Consider the following 23,511-nt stretch of genomic DNA (forward strand, 5'->3'; position numbering starts at 1 on the left):
ATTGGGTAGTGTATGTGCTATGGTGAGTGCTGTGAATTGTGTAAGACTGTTGAATCACAGATCTGTACTTCTGAAACAAATAATACATTATATGTTAAAAAGAAGAAGAAGAAGAAGAAGGTAGCAGGAAGGTAAGAATGAAGGGGGAGAAATCGGAGAGGGAGAAGAACCATGAGAGACTATGGACTTGAGAAACAAACTGAGGATTCTAGAAGGGAGGGGGTTTGGCGGATGGGTTAGCCTGGTGATGGCTAATGAAGAGGGCATGTACTGCATGGAGCACTGGGTGTTATACGCAAACAATGAATCATGGAACACTACGTCAAAAACTAATGATGTAATGTATGGTGATTAACATAACATAATAATAAAAAAAAACACAAAAAAAGAAGGATAAAAATCATATGCTCATTTCAACAAATGCAGAAAAATCATCTAACAAAATTCAACATTTATTTATGATGAAAACTCTCAAAAAAGTCAGTATAGATGGAACATACATCAACATAATATAGGCCATATATGACAAACCCACACCTCACATCATACTCAATGGTGAAAAGCTGAAAACTTTTCCTCTGAGACCAGAAACAAGACAAGAATGCCGGGCGCCTCGGTGGCTCAGTTGGTTCAGCGGCTGCCTTCAGCTCAGGTCATGATCCCAGGGTCCTGGGATCGAGTCCCACATCGGGCTCCCTGCTCGGTGCAGAGCCTGCTTCTCCCTCTCCCTCTGCCATTCCCTGTGCTTGTGCACTTCTGTCTATCTCTCTGTCAAATAAATAAATAAAATCTAAAAAAAAAGACAAGAATGCCTACTTTTGTCACATTCTTTCAAAATAGTATTAGACATCCTACCCAGAGCAATTAAGCAAGAAAAAGATATAAAAGGCATCCAAACTGGAAAGGAAGAAGTAAAAGTCACTATTTGCTGACAACTTGATACCATATATAGAAAACAGTAAAGACTCCATCAAAAAAACTGCTGAAACTTACAAACAAATTTAGTAAAGTCACAAGACACAAAACGAACATGGAGAAATTAGTTGCTTTCTTATACACTAATAACAAGCTATCAGAAAAAGAAATTGGGGTGCCTGGGTGGGTCAGTCAGTTAAATGCCCAACTCCTAATTTTGGCTCAGGTCATGATTTCAGGGTTGTGAGATTGAGTTCTCCCATTGAGCTCTGCGCTGGGTGTGAAGCCTGCTTAAGATTCTCTCTCTCTCTTTCTTCCTCTGCTACCTTCCCCACCACTGCACATGCATGCTCTCTCTCTCTCAAATAAATAAATAAATAAATAAATAAATAAATAAATAAATCTATCTTAAAAAAAAAAAAAAAGAAATTAAGAAAACAATCCTGGAGTGTCTGGGTGGCTCAGTTGGTTAAGCATCCGCCTTTGGCTCAGGTCATGATCCCAGGCTCCTGGGATGGAGCGCCATATCGGGCTCCCTGCTCAGATGGGAGCCTGCTTCTCCCTTTCCCCCCAGTTTGTGCTCTCTCTCTCTCTCTGAAATAAATAAATAACATCTTAAAAAGAAAACAAAAGAAAACCATCCCACTTATAATTGCATCAAGAAGAATAAAATATCTAGGAGTAAATTTAAACAAGGAAGTAAAGGACTTGTATTCTGAAAACTATAAGGCACTGATGAAAGAAACTGAAGACAACACAAATAAATGAAAAGATATTCCATGTTCACAGATAAGAAGTAACATTATTAAAATGTCCATACTACCCAAATAGATCTATGGATTTAATGATATCCTTATCAAAATACCAGCAACATTTTTCACAGAACTAAAGGAAAGAACTCTAAAATTTGTATGGAACCACGAAAGACCCCAAAGAGCAAAGCAATCTTGAAAGAAGAACAAAGCTGGAGGTACCACACTCTCTGATTGCAAAACATACTACAAAGCTAGAGTAATCAAAACAGTATGATAGTTGCACAAAAACAGACATATAGCTCTCTGGAATAAGATAGAGAACCCAGAAAAAAGCCTACAAATATATGGTCAATTAATCTCTTCAAAAAATGGTATTGGAAAAACTGGACAGCTACATTTGAAAGAATAAAATAGGACCACTACCTTACACCATATATAAAAATCAATTCAAAATGGATTACACTTAAATGTAAGATGTGAAATCATAAAACCCCTAGAACAAAAAAGTAGGCAGTAAGCTCTGTAAGTAAGAAATATTGGTCTTAGCAATATTTCTTTGGACCAGTTTTCTCAGACAAGTGGAATAAAAGTTCAAATAAACAAATGGAATTACATCAAACTAAAAACTTATTAAGGCACAGTGAAGGAAACCATCAACAAAATGAAAAGGTAAACTATTGAATGGGAGAAGATGCATGCAAATCATACATCCAATAAGGGGTTAACACCCAAAATGTATAACTGTAAATTCTTTATACATTCTTATTCCAGTGATCTATCTGTCTGTTTTTGTGCCAGATCATACCGATAGGATATTGTGTGTCAATTATGTGTCAATAAAAATAAAAAATAAATTGAAAAGGTAAGAGCAAAAAATCAATGAAAAAGAGAACAAAATCAACAAAACCAACTTTACTAAACTTCTGATAACACTAACAAGTAAAAAGAGACCAAAATAACCAGTATCAGGAATGAAAAAGAACATACCAATATTGATGCTATTGAAAATTAAAAATATTAAGAGGATATTGTGAGCAACATTGTGTGATAAGTGAATATTTAGATAGACTAAGACTTTTTCTATAGCTAGTAATTAAGACACTCTGGTAATGTTCCTTAAATATTCAAATAGATCAACTGAATAGAATAAAGATTTAGAAACAGAGTCACAATTAAATATTTGATATATAACAGAGTTGGTATTGTAGATCAGTAAGGAAAAAATAGGCTTTTCAGCAACAGTTGCCAAAACAATTGAATATAGAAAAAAATGAAGGTGGACCCAGACCTCACACCATAAACTGGAATCAATTTTAGATGGTTAAAACACTTAATATTAAAGACGACCATCAAACTTTAAAAAGATAATATAAGAAAATAACTTCACAAAATCCCAGGGATTCTTAAACAATATATGAAATCATTAACTATAAATTAGAAGATATTTGTAGCATATATAACTATAAAGGAGAAAAGAGAGATAGTTTAGTAACAGTGGTTAAGATCATAACCACCTAGGATAGAATATCACTTACTTACTAGCTTTGTGATCTACAAATAACCTTCGACAAGTTATTTAACTTCTCTGTATCTCAATCTCCTAATTTGTAAAACAAAATTAATAATGATGTTTATCCCCTAGCTAAAACAAGAAAATTTACGCAATGTGCTCAGAACATTTCCTGGCATATAATAAGCTTTTAATAAGTGCATAATTATTACTTTTTAATTATTGTTCATGGGGCACCTGGGTGGCTCTGTTGGTTAAGTGTCTAACTTTGATTTCATGTCAGGACATGATCTCAGGTTTGTGAGATTGAACCCTGCATTGGGCTCTGTACTGCGTATGGAACCTGCTTAAGATTCTCTCTCTCCCTCTCCCCCTGCCCCTCCCCATCTCTCTCTCTCTTTCGATTTCCCTCCCTCTAAAAAAATTATTATTCATAATACATTGAAAATAATTTTTGTGAATCAAAATAGACTAACCATTCAATAGAAAAACACACAAAGGCACCTCATTAAAAAAGGTAATTCTGAGAGCCACATACATGTGAGAAATGTTCAATCTCATAAGTAAGCTGATAAATACAAATTAAAACCAAAATGTGATACTATTCCATACCTATCAGCTGGAGAGAAAAAATGTGTCTACTATACTAATGTTGGTGAGGATACGAAGCAAGAAAACAATCATACAGTCAATTATACACTGAGTGGGATTGTCAACTAGATCAATCCCTTGAACATTCCCATATTCTATAACCTAGCAATTCTAATCTTAGGTTTATATCCTAGAGAGTATCTTGTGGTAATATGCCAGGAAATACATATACATATTATCATACAACATTATCTATAATAGCAAAATATTTAAAATCACTCAAATGTTCATCAAGAATAAACTGGATAAATAGTGGAAGAAAAAATGAATCACAGCTACACAAATTAACATGGATCTTACATATTTAATGTTGAGCAAAAGAAACATGTCACAACAAATATGTATTTCCATATATATAATATTCAAGAACATAAAAATGTTAAGAACAAAACAATATAATTCATGATATTAAAAAGATACACATATACAAAATATCAAGGAAAGCAAGAGAATAGTTTTCATAAATCTAGAGCAACAAAAGTTCACATGAAGCTCTTATGAGGAAGTTCATATGTTAATGTATATCCTTTTGTACACATACTTTTTTCAATAAAAATACTTTTATAAAAGAATCAAAGAATGTGTTGCACAGTTGGAAAGCTGTCCCAAGTAGGTTTTAAATAAGAAAAGGCTTTAGAAGCATTTATTGTGATTATATTTTTGAAGAAAAAATATATATGAAAAACTCTGGAAGAATATCCACCAAAATGTGAATAGCAGTTACCTTCCCTTTGGGTAGCAATGAGGGTGAAGTGTGTAGCCATTAACTGTGTGGTCAATTTTGTAAAGTTATATTTTTAAGAAAATGTATTCAGCATACTAATAAGATAAACTAAAAAGAAAAAAAGAACCTTAAATGTAAAATGAAACTTAAATAACATCATTGTTTCATTAGTCCTCGTGAGTCTCTTCCCATGTAACTGTATAAACTTGTGCAATGCCATATTTAATGAATACATAGTATCCCACTGTACCCATGGATCAGCTTGATTTAATCAATATTTCTGGACATTTAGATTTTTTTCTTATTTGTTTTACAGGAGCATTCTTGCAATCCAATTTCCCATTATTTCCATAAAATCAATTTCTAGAAGGTGATTTGCTGGGTCATAACATAGGCAAAATTTTAAGGCCTAAAACACAGAGAGTTTTCACCATAATTTTGACAACAGTACACCAAAGGTAAATGTATTTATTTATTATTTATTTATTTTAGAGAGAGTGAGAGAATGTGTGCACATGTGCGCTGGGCGAGGAGCAGAGGGAGAGGGACAGAATCCCCACAGAGCATGGGGACCAACATGGGTGTTGACCCCACAACCCTGAGACCATGACCTGAGTTGAAATCAAGCTGGAAGTTCAACCGACTGAGCCACCCAGGCACCCCACCAAAGGTATATTTATTTTTCATATTATTCAATTACAAATTTTATTTAAACTCTCATTTGAATTTAAATTAAAAAAACAATAAAGACGCCCATGTCAGAAAAACAAACTCTCATTTAAAAGAATTGGTTACCCATGATCCCAGGGTCCCGGGATCTAGTCCCACATAGGGCTCATTGCTCAGTGGGAAGCCTGCTTCTCCCTCTGCCTGCTGCTCCCCCTGCTTGGGCTTTCTCTCACTCTCTCCCTCTCTCTGATAAATAAATAAATAAATAAATAAGTAAGTAAGTAAATAAATAAATAAAATCTTTAAAAATAAATAAATAAATATTTGGTTTTCTAAATTAGACATAATCTCAACAATTCCACAAGTTCCAATGTGGGTTCAGACTTGTTCTCTTGCCAAAAAGAAGGAAGTGTAGAATGGCAAAGTATCTCAAGAAAAGAATGCATCCTATACATCTCTGTAACCCCATACTAGTATCTTCGTATGTGGGAGTGCTTAAAGAGTGTTTAGTTAGCTGAAAATTACTAAATTCACCTGATTCACAGGAGATTTTCACTTTCCTGGGGATACCCAGAAAAGCTAGAAGCAACTACTTAATAGAAACAATAAGACATCAATAAAATAATCCCAAATAATCCACAACTTATTTTCAACAATTTATGTTATCACACTTGCTGATGGGAGTGCCAACATCTAAACCAGGACAGGTTCCTTATTGGAACAACACATTTACACCCTTCTTGCATCATCAATGTGAAAATTGTATATTCAGTTTGGCCACCAATTAGGCTAAAAGATATAAAATCAAGTTGGAGAGGGATTAGACGTATAGTAATTCTCTAAGTGTAAGTTTACTGGGAAAAATAGCAGATATAAATAATCTGAAGATCTTCATTTATCTCGACAGTTCATAAATGAATCACAAGCTATCAGTACTGAGGCTGTGTGATAGCACAGGACTGTGAGTCAGTAACTGATTTTATGCCAGAGAGCACAATTCACACGTGAGATTGGAGACAACATTACTGATTAGAATGGAGATTAGGAAAATTCAGCCAAGTCATAGAGAGAGACATGCAGATCTAAAAGACTAATGATGCTCCCTTACGGGTATGTTGGACTTCTTTTCTGTGGAGTAGAATAATTTAAACTCTGTTACTCTCTTTTGATGGGGTCAAACTTCATTAGATTGAGTCCAAACTCCTCCTTTATATTTTAAATGGGAGTGCACTTATTGTGATGAGCTTGGGTACTGTATGGAAGTGTTGAATCACTAAATTGTACACCTGAAACCATTATTACATTGTATTAGTTAACTGGAATATAAATAAAAACTTTAAAAAATAAAAGCATACAGAATTCCACAAATGTTAGGGTGATGTTAGGAGAAGAAAAATGAGAGTTCTAGCTTAAATGAAACTCTATTTGATTATTTTAAAAATTTGTTTTAACTTAAAATAATAAAGATAATATTAACATGTAAAAATAAATAAATAAATGAAAACTTTAAAAAGATATATTGCATGGGCAGACAGAAAATTTTAAAAACAAAAAAATAATTATTTTTGTTTATATAGGCTGTATCCTTCATTTTATAGATTTTGTAAGAGTAATTTTTATGAAGCTATTCATGAAAATTGCTTGTGATTTTGTAAGAAACTTTCCTTATTAAAGGTATCTTTATAATCTCTTGTGCATTTACTGAGAGGAGAAATCATTTTCTTCATTCTGTGTGATTTGTAAAAGAACACGTGAATAATCATTAATTTAGTCATTCATCGAACAATTATTAAAAACCTACTAGATGCAAAAGCACAACACTGGAATCTGCAAGAGCTATAAAGGTTTTAAACATGCAGTTCCTATGCTCAAGAAAAATATATAATAAAATAATAAAATAAAACCATGTTTCCAAAACAAGCAGTGTCAAATGCTATAAGAAAGGTATAGATAAATTACAATTGGTTGTTAGAAACATGAAAACACCTCAAGCTAGAGGAATCCAGCAATTTCATGAAGGTGGCATTTCAGCTGAACTTTGAGGATGGATGGGAGAGGCAAACTATAAAGAGACTGTAGTGTGATAAAAAGCATAGGGAATATAAATGCATAACAGTTAATTTAATTTAGAGTGTGGGTTGTAAATGAAAAGCATGAAAACCCATGGCTGAAAAGGTAGGAGAACTGGATCACTACCACTTAATCCCCTGCTGGGTGTATTTTGGAGTCAGCAAGTTTCTTGGTTAGAGGAATGACTTTACCAAAGCCATGTGTTAGAGAATCTGGCAAAATTTCAGGTGTGTTTAGTATAAAGTAGACTATAAAAGCCTGGAAGACGGCCTTACAAGGCAGAATACTATTGCAGGAAGTCTGGTAAGATAATGATGGTAGGAATATAGAGTAAGATAATGACAGTATGAATGACAGAATGAAGGAACGTATTGACCACTACCAGTAATATCTTTGATTGCTCCAGACAAAAGATTTGCATCCATTGCCCTTTCTCTTATTTAATTTGGAATTTTTCCCCAAATCTTCTGGATAGCTCAATGTATACCTTTCAGGAGAGAATTATAAAAATGATTCTTCAATTCTTGCCAGGATCTTTTTCAGATGTGGAAATCTGCAGTAATTATAAGACAGCTCAGTCCAGAACTGAGGGAGCTAGTAGCCTGCTTCAGGGCACAGAAAAAAGTAAAAGGCAGAAAGGTTAAAGATAACTTCAAGTAGTTACACTTGAATTGTATCTCAGAGCAACTCCAGAAACCTTTGTGTGACTTCCTTAATAGTTCCATGCTTTATAATGGCTATATTAGTCTGATATTCAGTTGTGGAAGAACAAGTGATAAGAAGCAGAGGTGCCGAGTACCTTTGAGGGACACCTCAGAAGAGAGATGCTATGACAGAGGGCAGCTGTTGAGAGCCACTTGTCGGGGCTCTAGCCTCTCACTCCCACTACCAGAACCTCAGAAACTTTCTAAAGGTTCTTTGGAGATCCACCAAAGGGAACTTACAGGGAAAATAGTTTACACAATGTTCAGAAAAGTTAAAATACTTAAAGGGCTCTACTCTCTAAATACCATCCCAGAATGGATCATCCCTGAGGGAAAGTAAGTAGGACTCACCATCTACTTTATTACTGTATTTAAAGAACAGGTGGAAAATTTTGGTCTTCGCATGTATTCCTAATTGAGGGGAAAAAGAGTAGCAATTTCCTGCCATCCTGGGACAGAAGGGGCTTAGAGGTTCTGAAACTCTGGGGATGTGACTTAAGGAAGCTGTAGAAACCTTGATTCATAACTCAGCCTTCAAATTTCTGGTAGGGAATATGGCATTGAAAAAGAAGGTTAAGTGCACATGCATCAAAATCTATAGCTGTTTCTTATCAACTGTCACAGATATCTAGCCCAGAGATTATTTCTGCCTAGCTGATACCTTGCATAGCATGATTTATATATAAATATGTGATATATATAAATCATGTTATATATCTATCTTATCCCTATCTATCCATCCTTTTTTAAAAAAATGTATGGAGTACCTAGGATCTTGGAATCAAATTCAGTGCACAGAAGGGTTGGCATAGAGAGGCAAATTCACACAAAATGCTGAATGTTTACAAAGGGATTTCTCATTCAGTTTGATTTGATTAGCAATAATCTTTGAATCTAATTTCTTAGGTAATGTTTCTTTCATCATTTGCCATGGTAGCAAGCTGATGAACACTTCATTTACATTTTTATTAGCCTATAAAGCTTTTCCTGCTTATGCTCTTTTGCCTCACCCCCAAAGCAGTACTTAATGTTTAATAATAGCTAATTGAACCTATGGCAAAGACTTGAGTACGAAAAAAGTGACACTCAAGGTAATGTCCTCTTGTATCAATCTTACAATTGATACCAGTTAAGGTACTGCTTCTGAAACCATAAAATGACTGATTATGATATATAATCTATGATCCTGTCTCAATCTCTAGACCAAAAGCCTAGACAGTAGGAGACTGTCTCCTTGCCTTTAATAAACAGTATTCTGTAATACTGAGCACATTCGGTAATTAGGACATAGAGCTTCTTAGTTTCGACTTCTGAGAAAACCACTTTTGAATGCCACAGGAGATGTGGTGTTTCTAAATCAGGTCTCAGTTCTCAAAGACTATGCGTATAATAAAGGTTTAGTTTCAGATTTAACCATTTGATATGAAGGTATATTAAACTTTGGCATCACAGATCTGCAAATGACTATTCAGACGACCACGTTTAGAGTTCATGCCAAAGAATGATAACTAGAGGGCCGCCTGGGTGACTCAGTCTGTTAAGCATCTGTCTTCAGCTCAGGTCATGATTCCAGGGTCCTGGGATCTGGCCCCATGTCAGCTCCCTGTTCAGCGGGGAGTCTGCTTCTCCCTCTGCCTCTCCGCCCCCCTCCCCCACTTCAAGGTCTCTCTCACTGACTCTCTCTCTGCCTGAAGTAATTAAATAAGATCTTAAAAAAAAAAGAATGGTAATTAGAATACCTATCAATCATTAATGGCATTCACTAGAGTGATATTTGAACAATTATAATAATGTACATTAATTGGTATCTTTGGCCCTTGCTATGCTTTTTGTACCTGAATTGTAGTAGCCCATGATGTTCATATAGGATTTATTTCTCCGCCTGCAAAATTTTGGGAGACATCAGAGATAAGGCAAAGGTGCCGCACACTGTGAAATGACAGAGGGTTCTGTTTTTTCTAATTCAGAATGGAGTTCATTAGGGACCACTGCCTATTCATTAGACTGGAGGCAGATCTGATACTTTTTAGTTATAAAACTCCTGAGCACTCTATCTCTTTAAGAGAGAGAGAGAAAAAGAAAGAGGGAGAGAGCACATTTTATAATTCCAAGCATTCACTTGTTTGTGCCTTTGGGGAGAAAACTAAAGCCATTTTAAAAGAAATAACTTAGAGAGAGTCAGAAGCTTCATGGTAAACAAAACTCTCTCCTGAAACAGATGATTTACTTAAGAATGAACTGGAACAACATCAATTGCATTTCCTTGAAATCAGAAATAAATTCCAAAATAACTGGGAAGAATTTCTGAAGCAGTGTTTGGGTAAGTGTTCACAATCTGAAAAAAGGATAAGGTAGGATAGAATAAATTCAACTATTAAAATAATACTCTCACCTGCACCAAGTGTATATGAAACTGTGACTTTCTATGAGAAATAAAACACTCCACAACCCTTATACATTATATATTGTGCCATCCCAGACATGTTTTTCAGCCTGCTATTCAAACAGTTGTCTACAGCTACAGATAATTGATTTGTCTCCTGATAACTTTAGAAACTACTGCATGAAACACCAAAGTGTAACATCTTTTACCAGAGTTATTTGACGAAGCATAAAGTGTTTTACACTTGGGGGATGTGTGTGTGTGTGTGTGTGTGTGATATATGTGTGTGTTGTGTGCTAACAGACATGCATTATACATCCATGGGTTTTGGTGCCCATATACTAAGTACCATATAAAGTTATTCTTGAATCAATTAATGTTGCTTAAATTGTATATGTAACAATGTCTGGGCTTTAGATAGTAAGATATTCAGTTTATGCTTTGTTTTCTGAATACGTTTTTTGTGCCTTATGGGTGTAAGCCTATTTTAGCAACACATACAAGAGTCAAAAAGGAACAATTGTTCTTTTATTTACAAGACTACAGATTTGAAGTAGATAACCAGGTTTGAGTTCTACTCATCTCATTTATTTATTGTCTGAATGGTCCTGTGGAAGTCATTTAACTTCTCCAATCATTAGTTTCCTCATTGATAAACTAAGCATAATGGTAGCTATCTAACAGGAGAGCCAAATGACAAATGCATGTGAATAATCAAGCACTACCAAATTTGAGCTACTATTTTTCATTTTCCACCGTTGTGGGAGCACATGACACATGTGCCTCCTGGATGCAGAGGGGAGAAGAGGGCTTCATGCATTTTTGGAGTTTGCCGACAGGATCTTGGGCCTTGTATAAAGCAGCATATGCACATGTACTGATGGATAAATCAGGGAGAAGTAGTGAGACTTGGGACAAGCACTATTAGCCTCCTTTTCAAAGCACAGTAAGCCTAAATCTGAGTCTCAAATTGCAATCGGCATGTCTAGGAAGCCACAGCACATGTTCTCTTCTATTATTGAAAGAGACAGCTGCCTAGTCAATGTAAATTTTATTGTAAAATTGTTTAATAGAATTCACAATTATGGGAGGACAAACACACTTGAGACACTAATGGCGGTTCTGAATTTGATATGTGCAAAGAGGGCTGTCAGACTTAGCATCAGTTATTGTTGCACACAGAAAGGTGGGCAATAAAAGAAGGTGACTACTAATGAAAGGGAACTCCCACTGATCCACTGCCACCATCTCTGCTAACCAAGAGTGAAAAATAGGAGTGAAATCAGCATCTAAATTTTTGGTATAATAAGTAAAAACTGTATGTATTTTATCTCATTGTACTCATGGTACTTTCTACAACATTTGATACCCAGGATCCTTTATCTACTGAAATTCTCTATACTCCTAATTATTGTAATAGTACAATCTCCTTGTTTTCCTCACATCACTGTGACCAATCCTTCTTTGTCCCTCGATGGCTGTTCAGTAATTTCTCAAGTCTCTATGGATAGGGGCTCTGTACCTCACTATCTATTAGGCTCAATTTATAACTTTCAGCTATCTTGGTTTCAAATATCATCTCTTCACATATAATTTTCAACTTCACATATAATTTTCAACTTCACCATTGACTGGTAGTTGTGTATTTCTAAATGATTAATGAATATTGCCACTTGAAATTTGGATGTTGTCAGTAGATCAACATGTTGGAGCTAATTGATTTCTCCTCCAAATTGATTCCGTGACCCAATCTTTTTATCTCTCTGTTTAATCATCATATCATCACTCTGGAATCCATTCTAAACACTTTGTTCAAAGAAATCCTCTTCAATACATTATTTATCAAATCTCCAGGCATTATCTTGTTTATTTTATTTTTTTTAAAGATTTTATTCATTTATTTGAGAGAGAGAGAATGAGAGAGAGCACATGAGAGGGGGGAGGGTCAGAAGGCGAAGCAGACTCCCTGCTGAGCAGGGAGCCCGATACGGGACTCGATCCAGGGACTCCAGGATCATGACCTGAGCCGAAGGCAGTCGCTTAACCAACTGAGCCACCCAGGCGCCCGGCATTATCTTGTTTAAAAAGTCTCAGTGGCTTGTCATCTCCTGTTGGGAAAAAATCCTATTGGCTGTGTCTTTAAAAAGCAAGGATTTCTGTCTTCTAGTCTCTTCAACAAATGATGTTGGGAAAATTGGACAGCCACATGCAGAAGAATGAAACTGGACCATTTCCTTACACCACACACAAAAAGAAACTCAAAATGGTTGAAAGACCTAAATGTGCAACAGGAGTCCATCAAAATCCTAAAGGAGAACACAGGCAGCAACCTCTTCGACCTTAGCCATAGCAACTTCTTCCTAGAAACATCACCAAACGCAAGGGAAGCAAGGGCAAAAATGAACCATTGGGACTTCATCAAGATAAAAAGCTTTTGCACAGTAAAAGAAACAGTCAACAAAAGCAAAAGACAACCAACAGAATGGGAGAAGATATTTGCAAATGACATATCAGATAAAGGGCTTGTATCCAAAATCTATAAAGAACTTATCAAACTCAACACCCAAAGAACAAATGATCCAATCAAGAAATGGGCAGAAGACATGAACAGACATTTCTGCAAAGAAGACATCCAAATGGCCAACAGACACATGAAAAAGTGCTCAACATCGTTTGGCATCAGGGAAATCCAAATCAAAACCTCAATGAGATACCACCTCACACCAGTCAGAATGGCTAAAATTAACAAGTGAAGAAACGACAGATGTTGGCAGGGATGCGGAGAAAGGCGAACCCTCCTACACTGTTGGTGGGAATGCAACCTGGTGCAGCCACTCTGGAAAATAGTATGGAGGTTCCTCAAAAAGTTGAAAATAGAGCTGCCCTATGACCCAGCAATTGCACTACTGGGTATTTACCCCAAAGATACAAATGTAGGGATCTGAAGGGGCACATGCACCCCAATGTTTATAGCAGCAATGTCCACAATAGCCAAACTGTGGAAAGAGCCAAGATGTCCATCGACAGATGAATGGATAAAGAAGATGTGGTATATATATATATACAATGGAATATTATGCAGCCATCAAAAGGAATGAAATCTTGCCATTTGCAACATGGATGGAACTGGAGGGTATTATGTTGAACAAAATAAGTCAATCAGAGAAAGACTTGTATCATATGATCTCACTGATATGAGGAATTCTTAATCTCAGGAAACAAACTGAGGGTTGCTAGAGTGGTGGGGGGTGGGAGGGATGGGGTGGCTGGGTGAAAGACATTGGGGAGGGTATGTGCTATGGTGAGCGCTGTGAATTGTGTAAGACTGTTGAATCACAGACCTGTGCCTCTGAAACAAATAATACGTCATATGTTAAAAAGAGAAAAGAAGAAGATAATAGGAAGGGAAAAATGAAGGGGGGAAATCGGAGGGGGAGATGAACCATGAGAGACTATGGACTCTGAGAAACAAACTGAGGGTTCTAGAGGGGAGGGGGTTGGGGGGATGGGTTAGCCTGGTGATGGGTATTAAAGAGGGCATGTACTGAATGGAGCACTGGGTGTATACACAATGAATCATGGAACCCTACCTCAAAAACTAATAATGTAATATATGGTGATTAACATAACATAATAAAATTTAAAAAAAGAATTTCCATCTTTTATTTATCTCTTTATCTACCACACCATCTAGGCATGTGTGTTACACATCATAAACTACAATAATTGCTTATTGAATTGAATTAAACTCCTTGGACTTTTATTCTCAGTTTCCTTAGTCTGGTCCATTCCTAACATCCAAATTTACTTGTAGGGACTCTTCACAATCTGTTCATCTAGCATTATATTCACTCTCCCCTAAATGTGTTCAGCTCATTCTTCTTACCATATCTGGACATGATTCCTCTCTTCTCTGTCCAGTTCTCACTACTCTTTAAAGTTCAGCTCAATTTCAAAACCTCTCTCATAAATCCTTCCCCAACTCTTTCAGTCCACGTTGATCTCTATTCCCAGTGAATTCCTAATACTCCTCACTTTGTGTTGTTATTTCTTGCTAGGTTTCTAATTGTTCCTAGTTACCAAAGTCACTCTGATCTTTGACTCTTTTCCCTTCCGTACATACTATTTTACTTTTGAATTGTTTATATAATTTTTCCTGTGTATTAATTTTGTGTGTCCAGCTACGCTATAATGTCTTTAGAAGAAAAAAGTATGTCATATTTTCTTATATCATCCCCATATTCTAGCACTATGCTATGGAAAAAGTAGAGGTTCAAAAATATTTATTAAATGAATGAATGAATATGGGGGAAGAAAATATATTAAAAGTGAGTATTGCAATTAATAGCTTTGGAAAAATAATTCAAAGAAAATAATTTTGCATTTTGAATATGATGCTTGTAGGTTTTTTGAATATCATTTTCTTTTATTATCTGATTTGTACCTTAATTAGTCCATTAGATAAGAAGAGAATAAAGGTTAATGTATATAAAACCTGTTTTATGCACCAGCAGTGATTGACAATAAAAGTCACTAAATGTTATACAACAGCTAATAAAGGAAGTTGGAGAATCCATGAAGAAATGCAAGACAAGAGTAGAAACCTATCTGGAATGATTTTGGTAAAGTTTGCCCTAAGGCTGGTAGAATTATATTTCCTTCCACACTATGATTTACAAAGCAAAAAAAGAGTATTTGAATAGGAAATGAAGAGACCAAGCTCTTCACCACCTTACTTTTGAAACTTGTAAGTCTATCCCTTACAAATGTAATCAGCTCAGCAGTAGACAAAAAGGATTTTGTTTTGCAAAACATATTCTGCCATTCCCCTCCCCACCACTGAATTAAGAGGTTGAACATATCTCGCTGGAACTGAACGTCTACCTTGCCAATTCTTCCACCCAGACTTCTTAATGTTTACCTTCCATTTACTTTATCACTGGCCTCAGTTGTTTTCTTTTTTGGAAAACACTGATATTTAGGTGATTCTAATGAAATTTCCCCTTTATAAGTAACACAGATTCACTTATATTTACAGTGAATCTCACCAAAAGATCTATTTTGGGGGGAGAAATAAGACATAGTAAAGGGTGGAAATGTCAGCATGAAGGAAACTATTTTGCTCTCAATGAGATATGTTAATATTTATTGAATGTAAGAGCCCTTTAAAGTGACTCTGTTGGGCACCTGGGTGGCTCAGATGGTTAAGCGTCTGCCTTCGGCTCAGGTCATGATCCCAGAGTCCTGGGATCAAGTCCCGCATCGGGCTCTCTGCTCCTTGGGAGCCTGCTTCTCCCTCTGCTTCTCTCTCTCTCTCTCTCTCTCCTTCTCCCTCTCTCTCTCCCTCTGTCTCTCATGAATAAATAAATAAAAAAATCTTAAAAAAAATAAAGTGACTCTGTTAAGGGAAGTGGATCAAACCCATTTTATAGGTTTTATATATGATTTTATATGCAGTTCTACTTGCTCACAGTTGGCGTGTGTGTGTGTGTGTGTGTGTTAGCAAAGAAAGTACAATTTAACTTGTAACATGACTAAAAGGGAGAACTAGATAACTATTTAATAATAAAGATATTGTGTTTATCACTAATACTACAGTGTGAAAATCATGGGATTTTGAGTAAACTGACCAGGATTCCAGACATGGCTCTTTTTCTCAATGGCTTTGCAATATCTAAAGACAATGACTATAGAAGAGCCATGGTTTTATATCTATCAAATGGCAGTGACATTAAAAACTATTTCATGAGGATTTGTGAGTAGATTAAATAAATAATACAAAATGCTTTGTATGTATAAAATTAATATTTTAGTAATTAAATCTAAGACAAGATCCAGAGTCCTTCCCTTGGTCTTTAAAAGCACTTTGTGATCTTGTTTGTAACCATCCACCCGACCTCATCTCCATCACTCTATCTCTAGCTCACACCACACTAATAACTTTGGTTTACTTGTGTCCCTGAAACACAACTAATTCTTTTCTGCCACAGGGTCTTTGCATGTGTTATCACATATATTTTATATACAGTTTTACTACATAGTTTATTTTAAATGGTGCCCACTTCTCTACTCTTTTCATTTTAACGTGTTTTATTATTTTTCTAGTACTTACTACTAACTGACATTATGTTTTCTTTTCTTTATTGTCTATCTCATTCTCTACAACTAAATTCCAAGAAAATGGAGTTTTGCCTATTTTTTTGCTACTCTCACCTCAGAACTAGAACACTATCTGTGGCACAACAGATGCTTAATAAATCAAATAATACACAAGCGAATGAATGAAAGAATGATCTTTCACTGAGTCCTTAATCTACATGAGGCAATCTGCAAAGTGCTTTATATGGATTATCTAATTTAATCATTACAATAAACCTATTATAATTTCTATTTCATAAATGAAGAAAACAGAGATGACAATAATTTGTTTGAGGTAAACACAGTAAGTGATTGCCTGACTCCAAAATCTATGCTTTTAATCACTTCTATAAAGCCTGTGTGTATCCAGCCATCTTTATATTAATTGATGTTTGATTATATTGTTACAAAACAGCCTGAATTAACTATCAAAAGAGCATTTATATAGCTTAACTTGATCCTCAAAATAAATGTATGTATTCAAGTAGCTAAAAAATAAGCCAACTCCTAGAATCTGAAAAGCCAGCCTTTGAAAATAGTTCAGAACAAGAATCAAAAGAGCCAGGTTTGTTTTCACAGGTGACCAAGGTGAGACTTACCTCCAGGTGACCAGCTATTGTAGCAATATGGAGGGCAGTGAGGCCACCATACCCAACCTGCTGTATGTCAGCTCCACTGTGAAGCAGAGAAGTGATCAATTCTGCACTGTCCTGTAAAGAAACACATCTTTAGTGTTACTTTTCTACTAATAGCAGGTTTGGACACTGTGCAACAGGATATATTGATTCCCTGACTGTCAGCCAGTTTAGGCGCTCAAAGAAAACCTAAGTGTGATTTCTGGTATAAGAGCACACGAGACAGCAGAGAGCAGCTCTCAAATGCTTGAAACGTAGGAACAAATGACAAGGCTATTCAGTTTCAATCAATCCTCTACCACTTGACCATAAAAGATAGAAAGGACATTACCTATGGTGAGGCTCTTGCAAACTCAACTCAGTCTTATGTGTAGGTCACTCCGAAAAATGTGCTTTCCCTGGCAACTGCATGATTGGACTGACTGCAGTGGACTATTTCCTGGTAATTCAGTAATTGCTTCTTCTCTACATATGTGTCATGGTTCCTGTACACATTAAAGACACATAGTGTCATGGCCCTATACATAATTAATCAGTAGTGTCTTTCTTAACTCATTTTAACAGTGAAAATGTTTTGAAGTAATATTTAGGCCTTTGAATTAGAATAATTTATGCAATGGCCAAAGTGATCCTTACTTTCCTTGTACTATTATTTGCAGTGTATCTCTGTCCTTAGAAAGACAGGGAACTTTTCACAATACTAAGAGCAATTTACATTCACTGAATTTTTATTATGTAATTAACCTTTCATATGCATTAACTTATTTAAACCTGGTACATGGTAGCGCTTTAAAAATGCTTAATAAAAAAATAAAATAAAAAAATAAGTATTTCTCTAAATTGCCTATGAAAAAAATACTATTATATACCTTATTTTGTAAGTCAGAACACTCAAAAGAGTGATATGGAAGGTCACATATTCATAATACCCCACAATTGGAAGGGAATGCAAAGAACAGTCTTCATGTTTGATCCTCTCTCTCAAAGTAAGAATTCAAACCATAACTTCTTTAATACTTGGCCCACCAACAACTCAAACACAGTCTGTGGCAAGAAAGTCAAGTCTTCATGAGATAGGTCATTGCACTTATCCATAAACATTATTTCAAATACTGTTGGTGAAGAAAATCCTCTCATTTAAAAAAAAAAGTTTGATTTCTTAATCCTGTTACACATAATTGAAGGTTATAAAAAAGAAGTTATAAAAAAGTGAAAAAACTTTGGTAAAGAATTCTAAATAGCAAAATTAATGTTATAGTTTCCAAATTTTCTACTCTGCACACCTGTTCTACTAAATAAATTAAAGATTTTGTGTTCCTCTACTATTCCATTGGCTCCTTCTGTTCAGATATAGACCTGAATTTTCTCCATTCTTTTTTTTTTCCACTAAAGCTAAGCTAATTTTATCTTTATCCTTGCCTTCATTTTCCAAGTTTCCATAAAAAGTTATTGACACTCACTGCTGACAGCTGTGATCTCATTTCTTCAGTAATCTCTAGCTATGTATACCCAAATCTTACATAAATCCCAACTGAGTTCACAATACTCCTTACACATTGAATTTTGCTCTTTCTCACACCATCTCTTCTCCCTTTGTGCTTGCCTTATATTATCAAGAGAAATTGCCATGCTAGTTTCTTCCACCTAAGACAGAAGGACTCACCATGGTCCTGAAATCACCTCCTCAGTTTCAGAAGGTAACCTTGTTTACCAAATCCGGTGTCAATCCTCTTCCTGTCTGTCTATAGTCAGATGATCTCTTTCTTCTTGCCTCCTCTTTGCTTCTGTCTGCCTTCAAAAAGTGAGTTTAGCTTCAAGCCACTTTCTCATTCCAAATGCCACCTTTGGCAATTCTTATACAATCAGATATCTTCATCTTTAGCCCAAATCCCTCTAAGTCCAAATTCCATACATCCTGCCTATCAATGGCATCTCAAATTCAAAATTCAAAATTGCTCTTGCAAATTCCATTCATAATTTCCCCAGTATAAAATCGCCTAGTATTTCTTATTCATATTAATGACATTTTCTTGTTTCAAATGTCTTTGAGTCCTTCAACTCAAGCAGTTTCAGAATTCTGTTGGTTCTAAGTCATTAGTACTTCCTACATTTTTTCTTATTTCTAATATCACCCTCCATTTTACAGTCTTCTCACTAGTCTCCGTGATTAAGCCTTTTCCCACCACAGTCCAGCCTCCATACTGCTACTAAATAAATATTCTTATACACAGTTTTGATGACATTATTCTCTTTTTCAATAAAATTTTCAAATACTTAACAAACACTTATAGCATATATGGTATGTGAAACACTGTTCTGAGCAGAGGGAACATGGCATTGAGTAAGACAGTTAAAATTCTGCTTTCATGGAGCTTACATTTGTACTGTATACACAGTATAAGAAGGGAACCTGGGTGGCTCAGTAGGTTGAGCAACCAACTCTTGCTTTTGGCTCAGGTCATGATCTCAGGGTCCTGGGACTGAGCTCCCCATCGGGCTCCATGTTCAACGGGGAGTCTGCTTGGGATTCTCTCTCTCCTGTCCCTCTCCCTCTGCCCCTCCCCCCATGCACATTCTCTCTCCTCTCTAAAATAAATAAATAAAAATAAATAAAAAATATTATATACAGTATCGTAAAGTACCAATGAAGGAAAACTAGCAAATGATAAAGTGGCTACTTTAAACTGAGTAGTCAGGGAACGCTTCACTTCTCTGAGAAGGTACACTTTGAGATAAATAGTAAATACCAAAAAGGAGAAATCCAAGTCACAGTTTCAAGGATGGCCACTGAAGATCAGGTAGCAGCTAAGTGTGAAACACATAATTTCTTAAGATGGAAATAAACTTAGTATGCTTGAAGGCCAGTGTTGAGTAGGTTAAAAATAAAGAAAGGAATATTTGTTCTTTGGGTGTTGAGTTTGATAAGTTCTTTATAGATTTTGGATACTAGCCCTTTATCTGATATGTCATTTGCAAATATCTTTTCCCACTCTGTCGGCTGTGGAGAAAGGGGAACCCTCCTACACTGTTGGTGGGAATGCAACCTGGTGCAGCCACTCTGGAAAACAGTATGGAGGTTTCTCAAGACGTTAGAAATAGAGCTACCCTATGACCCAGCAATTGCACTACTGGTTATTTACCCCAAAGATACAAATGTAGGGATCCGAAGGGGCACCTGCACCCCAATGTTTATAGCAGCAATGTCTACTATAGCCAAACTATGAAAAGAGCCTAGATGTCCATCAACAGATGAATGGATAAAGAAGATGTGGTGGATACACACACACACACACACACACACACACACACACACACACACAATGGAATGAATATTATGCAGCCATCAAAAATGAAATCTTGCCATTTGCAACAACATGGATGGAACTACGGGGTATTATGCTAAGCGAAATAAGTCAGTCAGAGAAAGACAATTATCATATGATCTCACTGATATGAGGAATTTGAGAAACAAGACAGAGGATCATAGGGGAAGGCAGGGAAAAATGAAACAAGACAAAACCAGGGGCGCCTGGGTGGCTCAGACAGTTAAGTGTCTGCCTTCGGCTCAGTTCATGATCCCGGGGTCCTGGGATTGAGCCCCACATCGGGCTCCCTGCTGAGCAGGGAGCCTGCTTCTCCCTCTCCCTTTGCCTGACACTCCCCCAGCTTGTACTCTCTCTCTCTGTTAAATAAAAAAGTAAAAAATCTTAAAAAAAAAAAAAAGAAAGAAACAAGACGAAACCAGAGAGGGAGACAAACCATAAGAGACTCTTAATCTCAGGAAACAAACTGAGGGTTGCTGGAGTGGAGGGAGGCAGGAGGGATGGGGTGGCTGGGTGATGGACATTGGGGAGGGTATGTGTTATGGTGAGCGCTGTGAATTGTGTAAGACTGAGGAATCACAGACCTGTACCCCTGAAACAAATAATACATTATATGTTAATTAAAAATAAAAGGAAAAGTAATGTTCAAGATGAGGTCTAAGACCCCTAATCTTATAGGGCCTTGTAGGCCATGGTATTTGGTGTTTGAATTTTTTCCAAGTGCAATAGCTAGCAGGAAAATGACATGATACAGAGCTAGGGAAGAATCAGGAAGAAGCAGTTTTTGAGGTAGAAATAAAATATTTTATTTTTCACCTGTCAAGTTTGAGATACTTACATGAGATCCTTAGGGTTAAGACTGCGGGTACTAGAATTACTCTGTAGTTAGAACACCAGCTCTGCTAATGATTGTCAGCTGGGGCAAGTTACATAACCCCTTTATACTAAGTTCCTTGGTTATAAATAAAGGGGACAGTAACTGTATGTCCTGATGTGATACATATACAAACTGTGCATTCACAACTGATGTGATAATACATTTAAAGTATTTGTAAGGTACCTGGCAAAATAATACTCAATAAACTTACTGCCATCGGACATAGAAGACTGGGGTTTAGTTTGGTCCTCAGTGAAAACTTCCAAATAAGAAAGTGAATTGACTCCATAATCTAACTCCTGTTTCTCCTTTGCCCTTACATCCTCCCTACAACTTTACTTCTGCTTCATTAGTTACCCACTGAATCAAAGTATAAAACATAGGAAAACTCTGAAGCAGTACTGGAAACAGGAAATGTCTACCTGTTCTGCTTCCTCCAGAAAAAAACAAAGCAAAACAAAACAAAACAAAAACAATTCACAGGAGTTAACTCCAACCTCATCAATAACTTTTATTTTTAAATGGTGAGGGCTAAAGTCTCTGAGGTAAATGAAAAAGACATCACCTTAAAACATTTTCTCCTGCAGATGGATAGGCATTTAAATGCAGGGAAATGGAGAAAGTCTTTTTAAGCACAAAATCCCTTTTTGAAACATGATAAACTTAAGCAAATAAAAGTATTAAAAATACAATAAGATAAATGACAAATTGGAGAAATATTCACAATATATAACACTGACAAGTGGTTTGTATTTATATGAAGAACTTGTACAAATCCATAGAAAGATGGATACTCTTTAATTTGACAAATATTTGTTAGTGAAGCACTAGTACTAGGCTATATTAAAATAACTACATGTAAAATAATGCAATAGATGAAATATTTATCAGGCAAATTCTAGTAAATGCACATCCATCCTTTTCTCAACTATCTTTATTTTTTCTCTTATTTAGTCAAAATTTGTGTAATGTAAGAGAAAGTATGTCATGATTTCTTCAGAATAGTCAAATGTTGAGGTCAGTTTGAAGTACTCAATTATCCTTTCATAACTTGGTTAGATTTCTCAAGTTGATCTCTGATTGACCTAATTTTTTTTTTTACTAAATACTATAAAGATAGAACTTTTATATTCCCAAGCTATGCTAAAGAGAATGTAACAAAGCAATCATTGCTACTTAAAAATTGCTTATTATGGGCTAAATACCATGTAAAATGTTTTATTGACATCATCTCTTCAAGCCTCACAACTTACCTGTGAGAAAAAGACTATTATCCCTATCATGGCTGATAGCAGTCAGACTCAAAGAATTTAAAGTACTTGTAGAACCTTAAGTAGTTTGTAAGTGTTGTAGCTAGATACAAAATCGGGTGTGTTTGACTCTAAAGTCCATGCTTCATGTTTGATGATCCATGGTGCTTTAGCTGATCCTTCCTTAGTTCCAATGTCAAAGAGAGGATATACTTTTGCTGTATTTTGTTGCATTTAACTGACGAGTCCCAAATATTTTCTTCCTGCTCTACAGAAGTATTGTGTTCTAATGGAATTATTTTAAAAGTCAGCAATATGACACACACCTCCCAGGGGGGAAAAATCATTCATATAAAATAATAACATGGGTAAATTTTAAATATGACAAAGTTGATCTTATTGTTTGCACTCTATAATATATAACAAGTATCTAAAGGCAAAAATTTTTTTAAAGATTTTACACAGAAGCATTCTAAAGTGTGGGGAAATAAGCCTCTGTTATGCATTATGTGTACAATACTAATTAATTAATTAATTTTAAAGATTGAGCAAGAGTTGGGAGGCGAGGGGCCAAGGGAGAGGGAGAGTCTTAAGCAGACTCTGTGCTCAGTGCAGAGCCAGAGGTGGGGTTTGATTTCATGACCCTGAGATCATGACCTGAGCCGAAACCAAGAGTCTGATGCTTAATCAACTGTGCCACCCAGGAGCCCCTGTACGCTATTTATTTTTAAACAAAAGAAAATCTGTGTGTGGTAGAGTAAGGCTTGGATAAAAAATATGTCCAGCAAATCCTTGAAAAAACAGGATTTGAGATACAACAGACTTCTAAAGATTTATGTAAATGGGAAAAATTTCTTGTAATGTTAGCAACTCCAACTTTGTACTATGCATTAAAATGTAACACAGA

General features: G+C 35.8%; 1 protein-coding gene across 7 annotated transcripts in view; it reads right to left on the bottom strand.

Moving 5' to 3' along the window:
• Positions 1-23,511, bottom strand: part of TNNI3K (TNNI3 interacting kinase) — a 312,765-nt gene that overhangs the window by 248,964 nt on the left and 40,290 nt on the right. For 6 of the 7 annotated variants that reach the window (XR_012379408.1, XM_073896521.1, XM_073896520.1 and 3 more), the window contains exon 5: positions 17,119-17,229. The exons of the other annotated variant lie outside the window; for it this stretch is intronic. Coding sequence is in view for 5 of the 6 variants with exons in the window: in XM_073896521.1 (XP_073752622.1) it covers positions 17,119-17,229 (111 nt within the window). In the remaining variant the exon portion in view is untranslated. The remainder of the gene's footprint in view (positions 1-17,118; positions 17,230-23,511) is intronic. 7 annotated transcript variants of the gene reach the window in all.

The sequence above is a fragment of the Callorhinus ursinus genome, unplaced genomic scaffold, assembly GCF_003265705.2.
Source record: "Callorhinus ursinus isolate GAN/ISIS: 27379988/994484 unplaced genomic scaffold, GSC_fseal_2.0 scaffold9, whole genome shotgun sequence".
Lineage (NCBI taxonomy): Eukaryota > Metazoa > Chordata > Mammalia > Carnivora > Otariidae > Callorhinus > Callorhinus ursinus.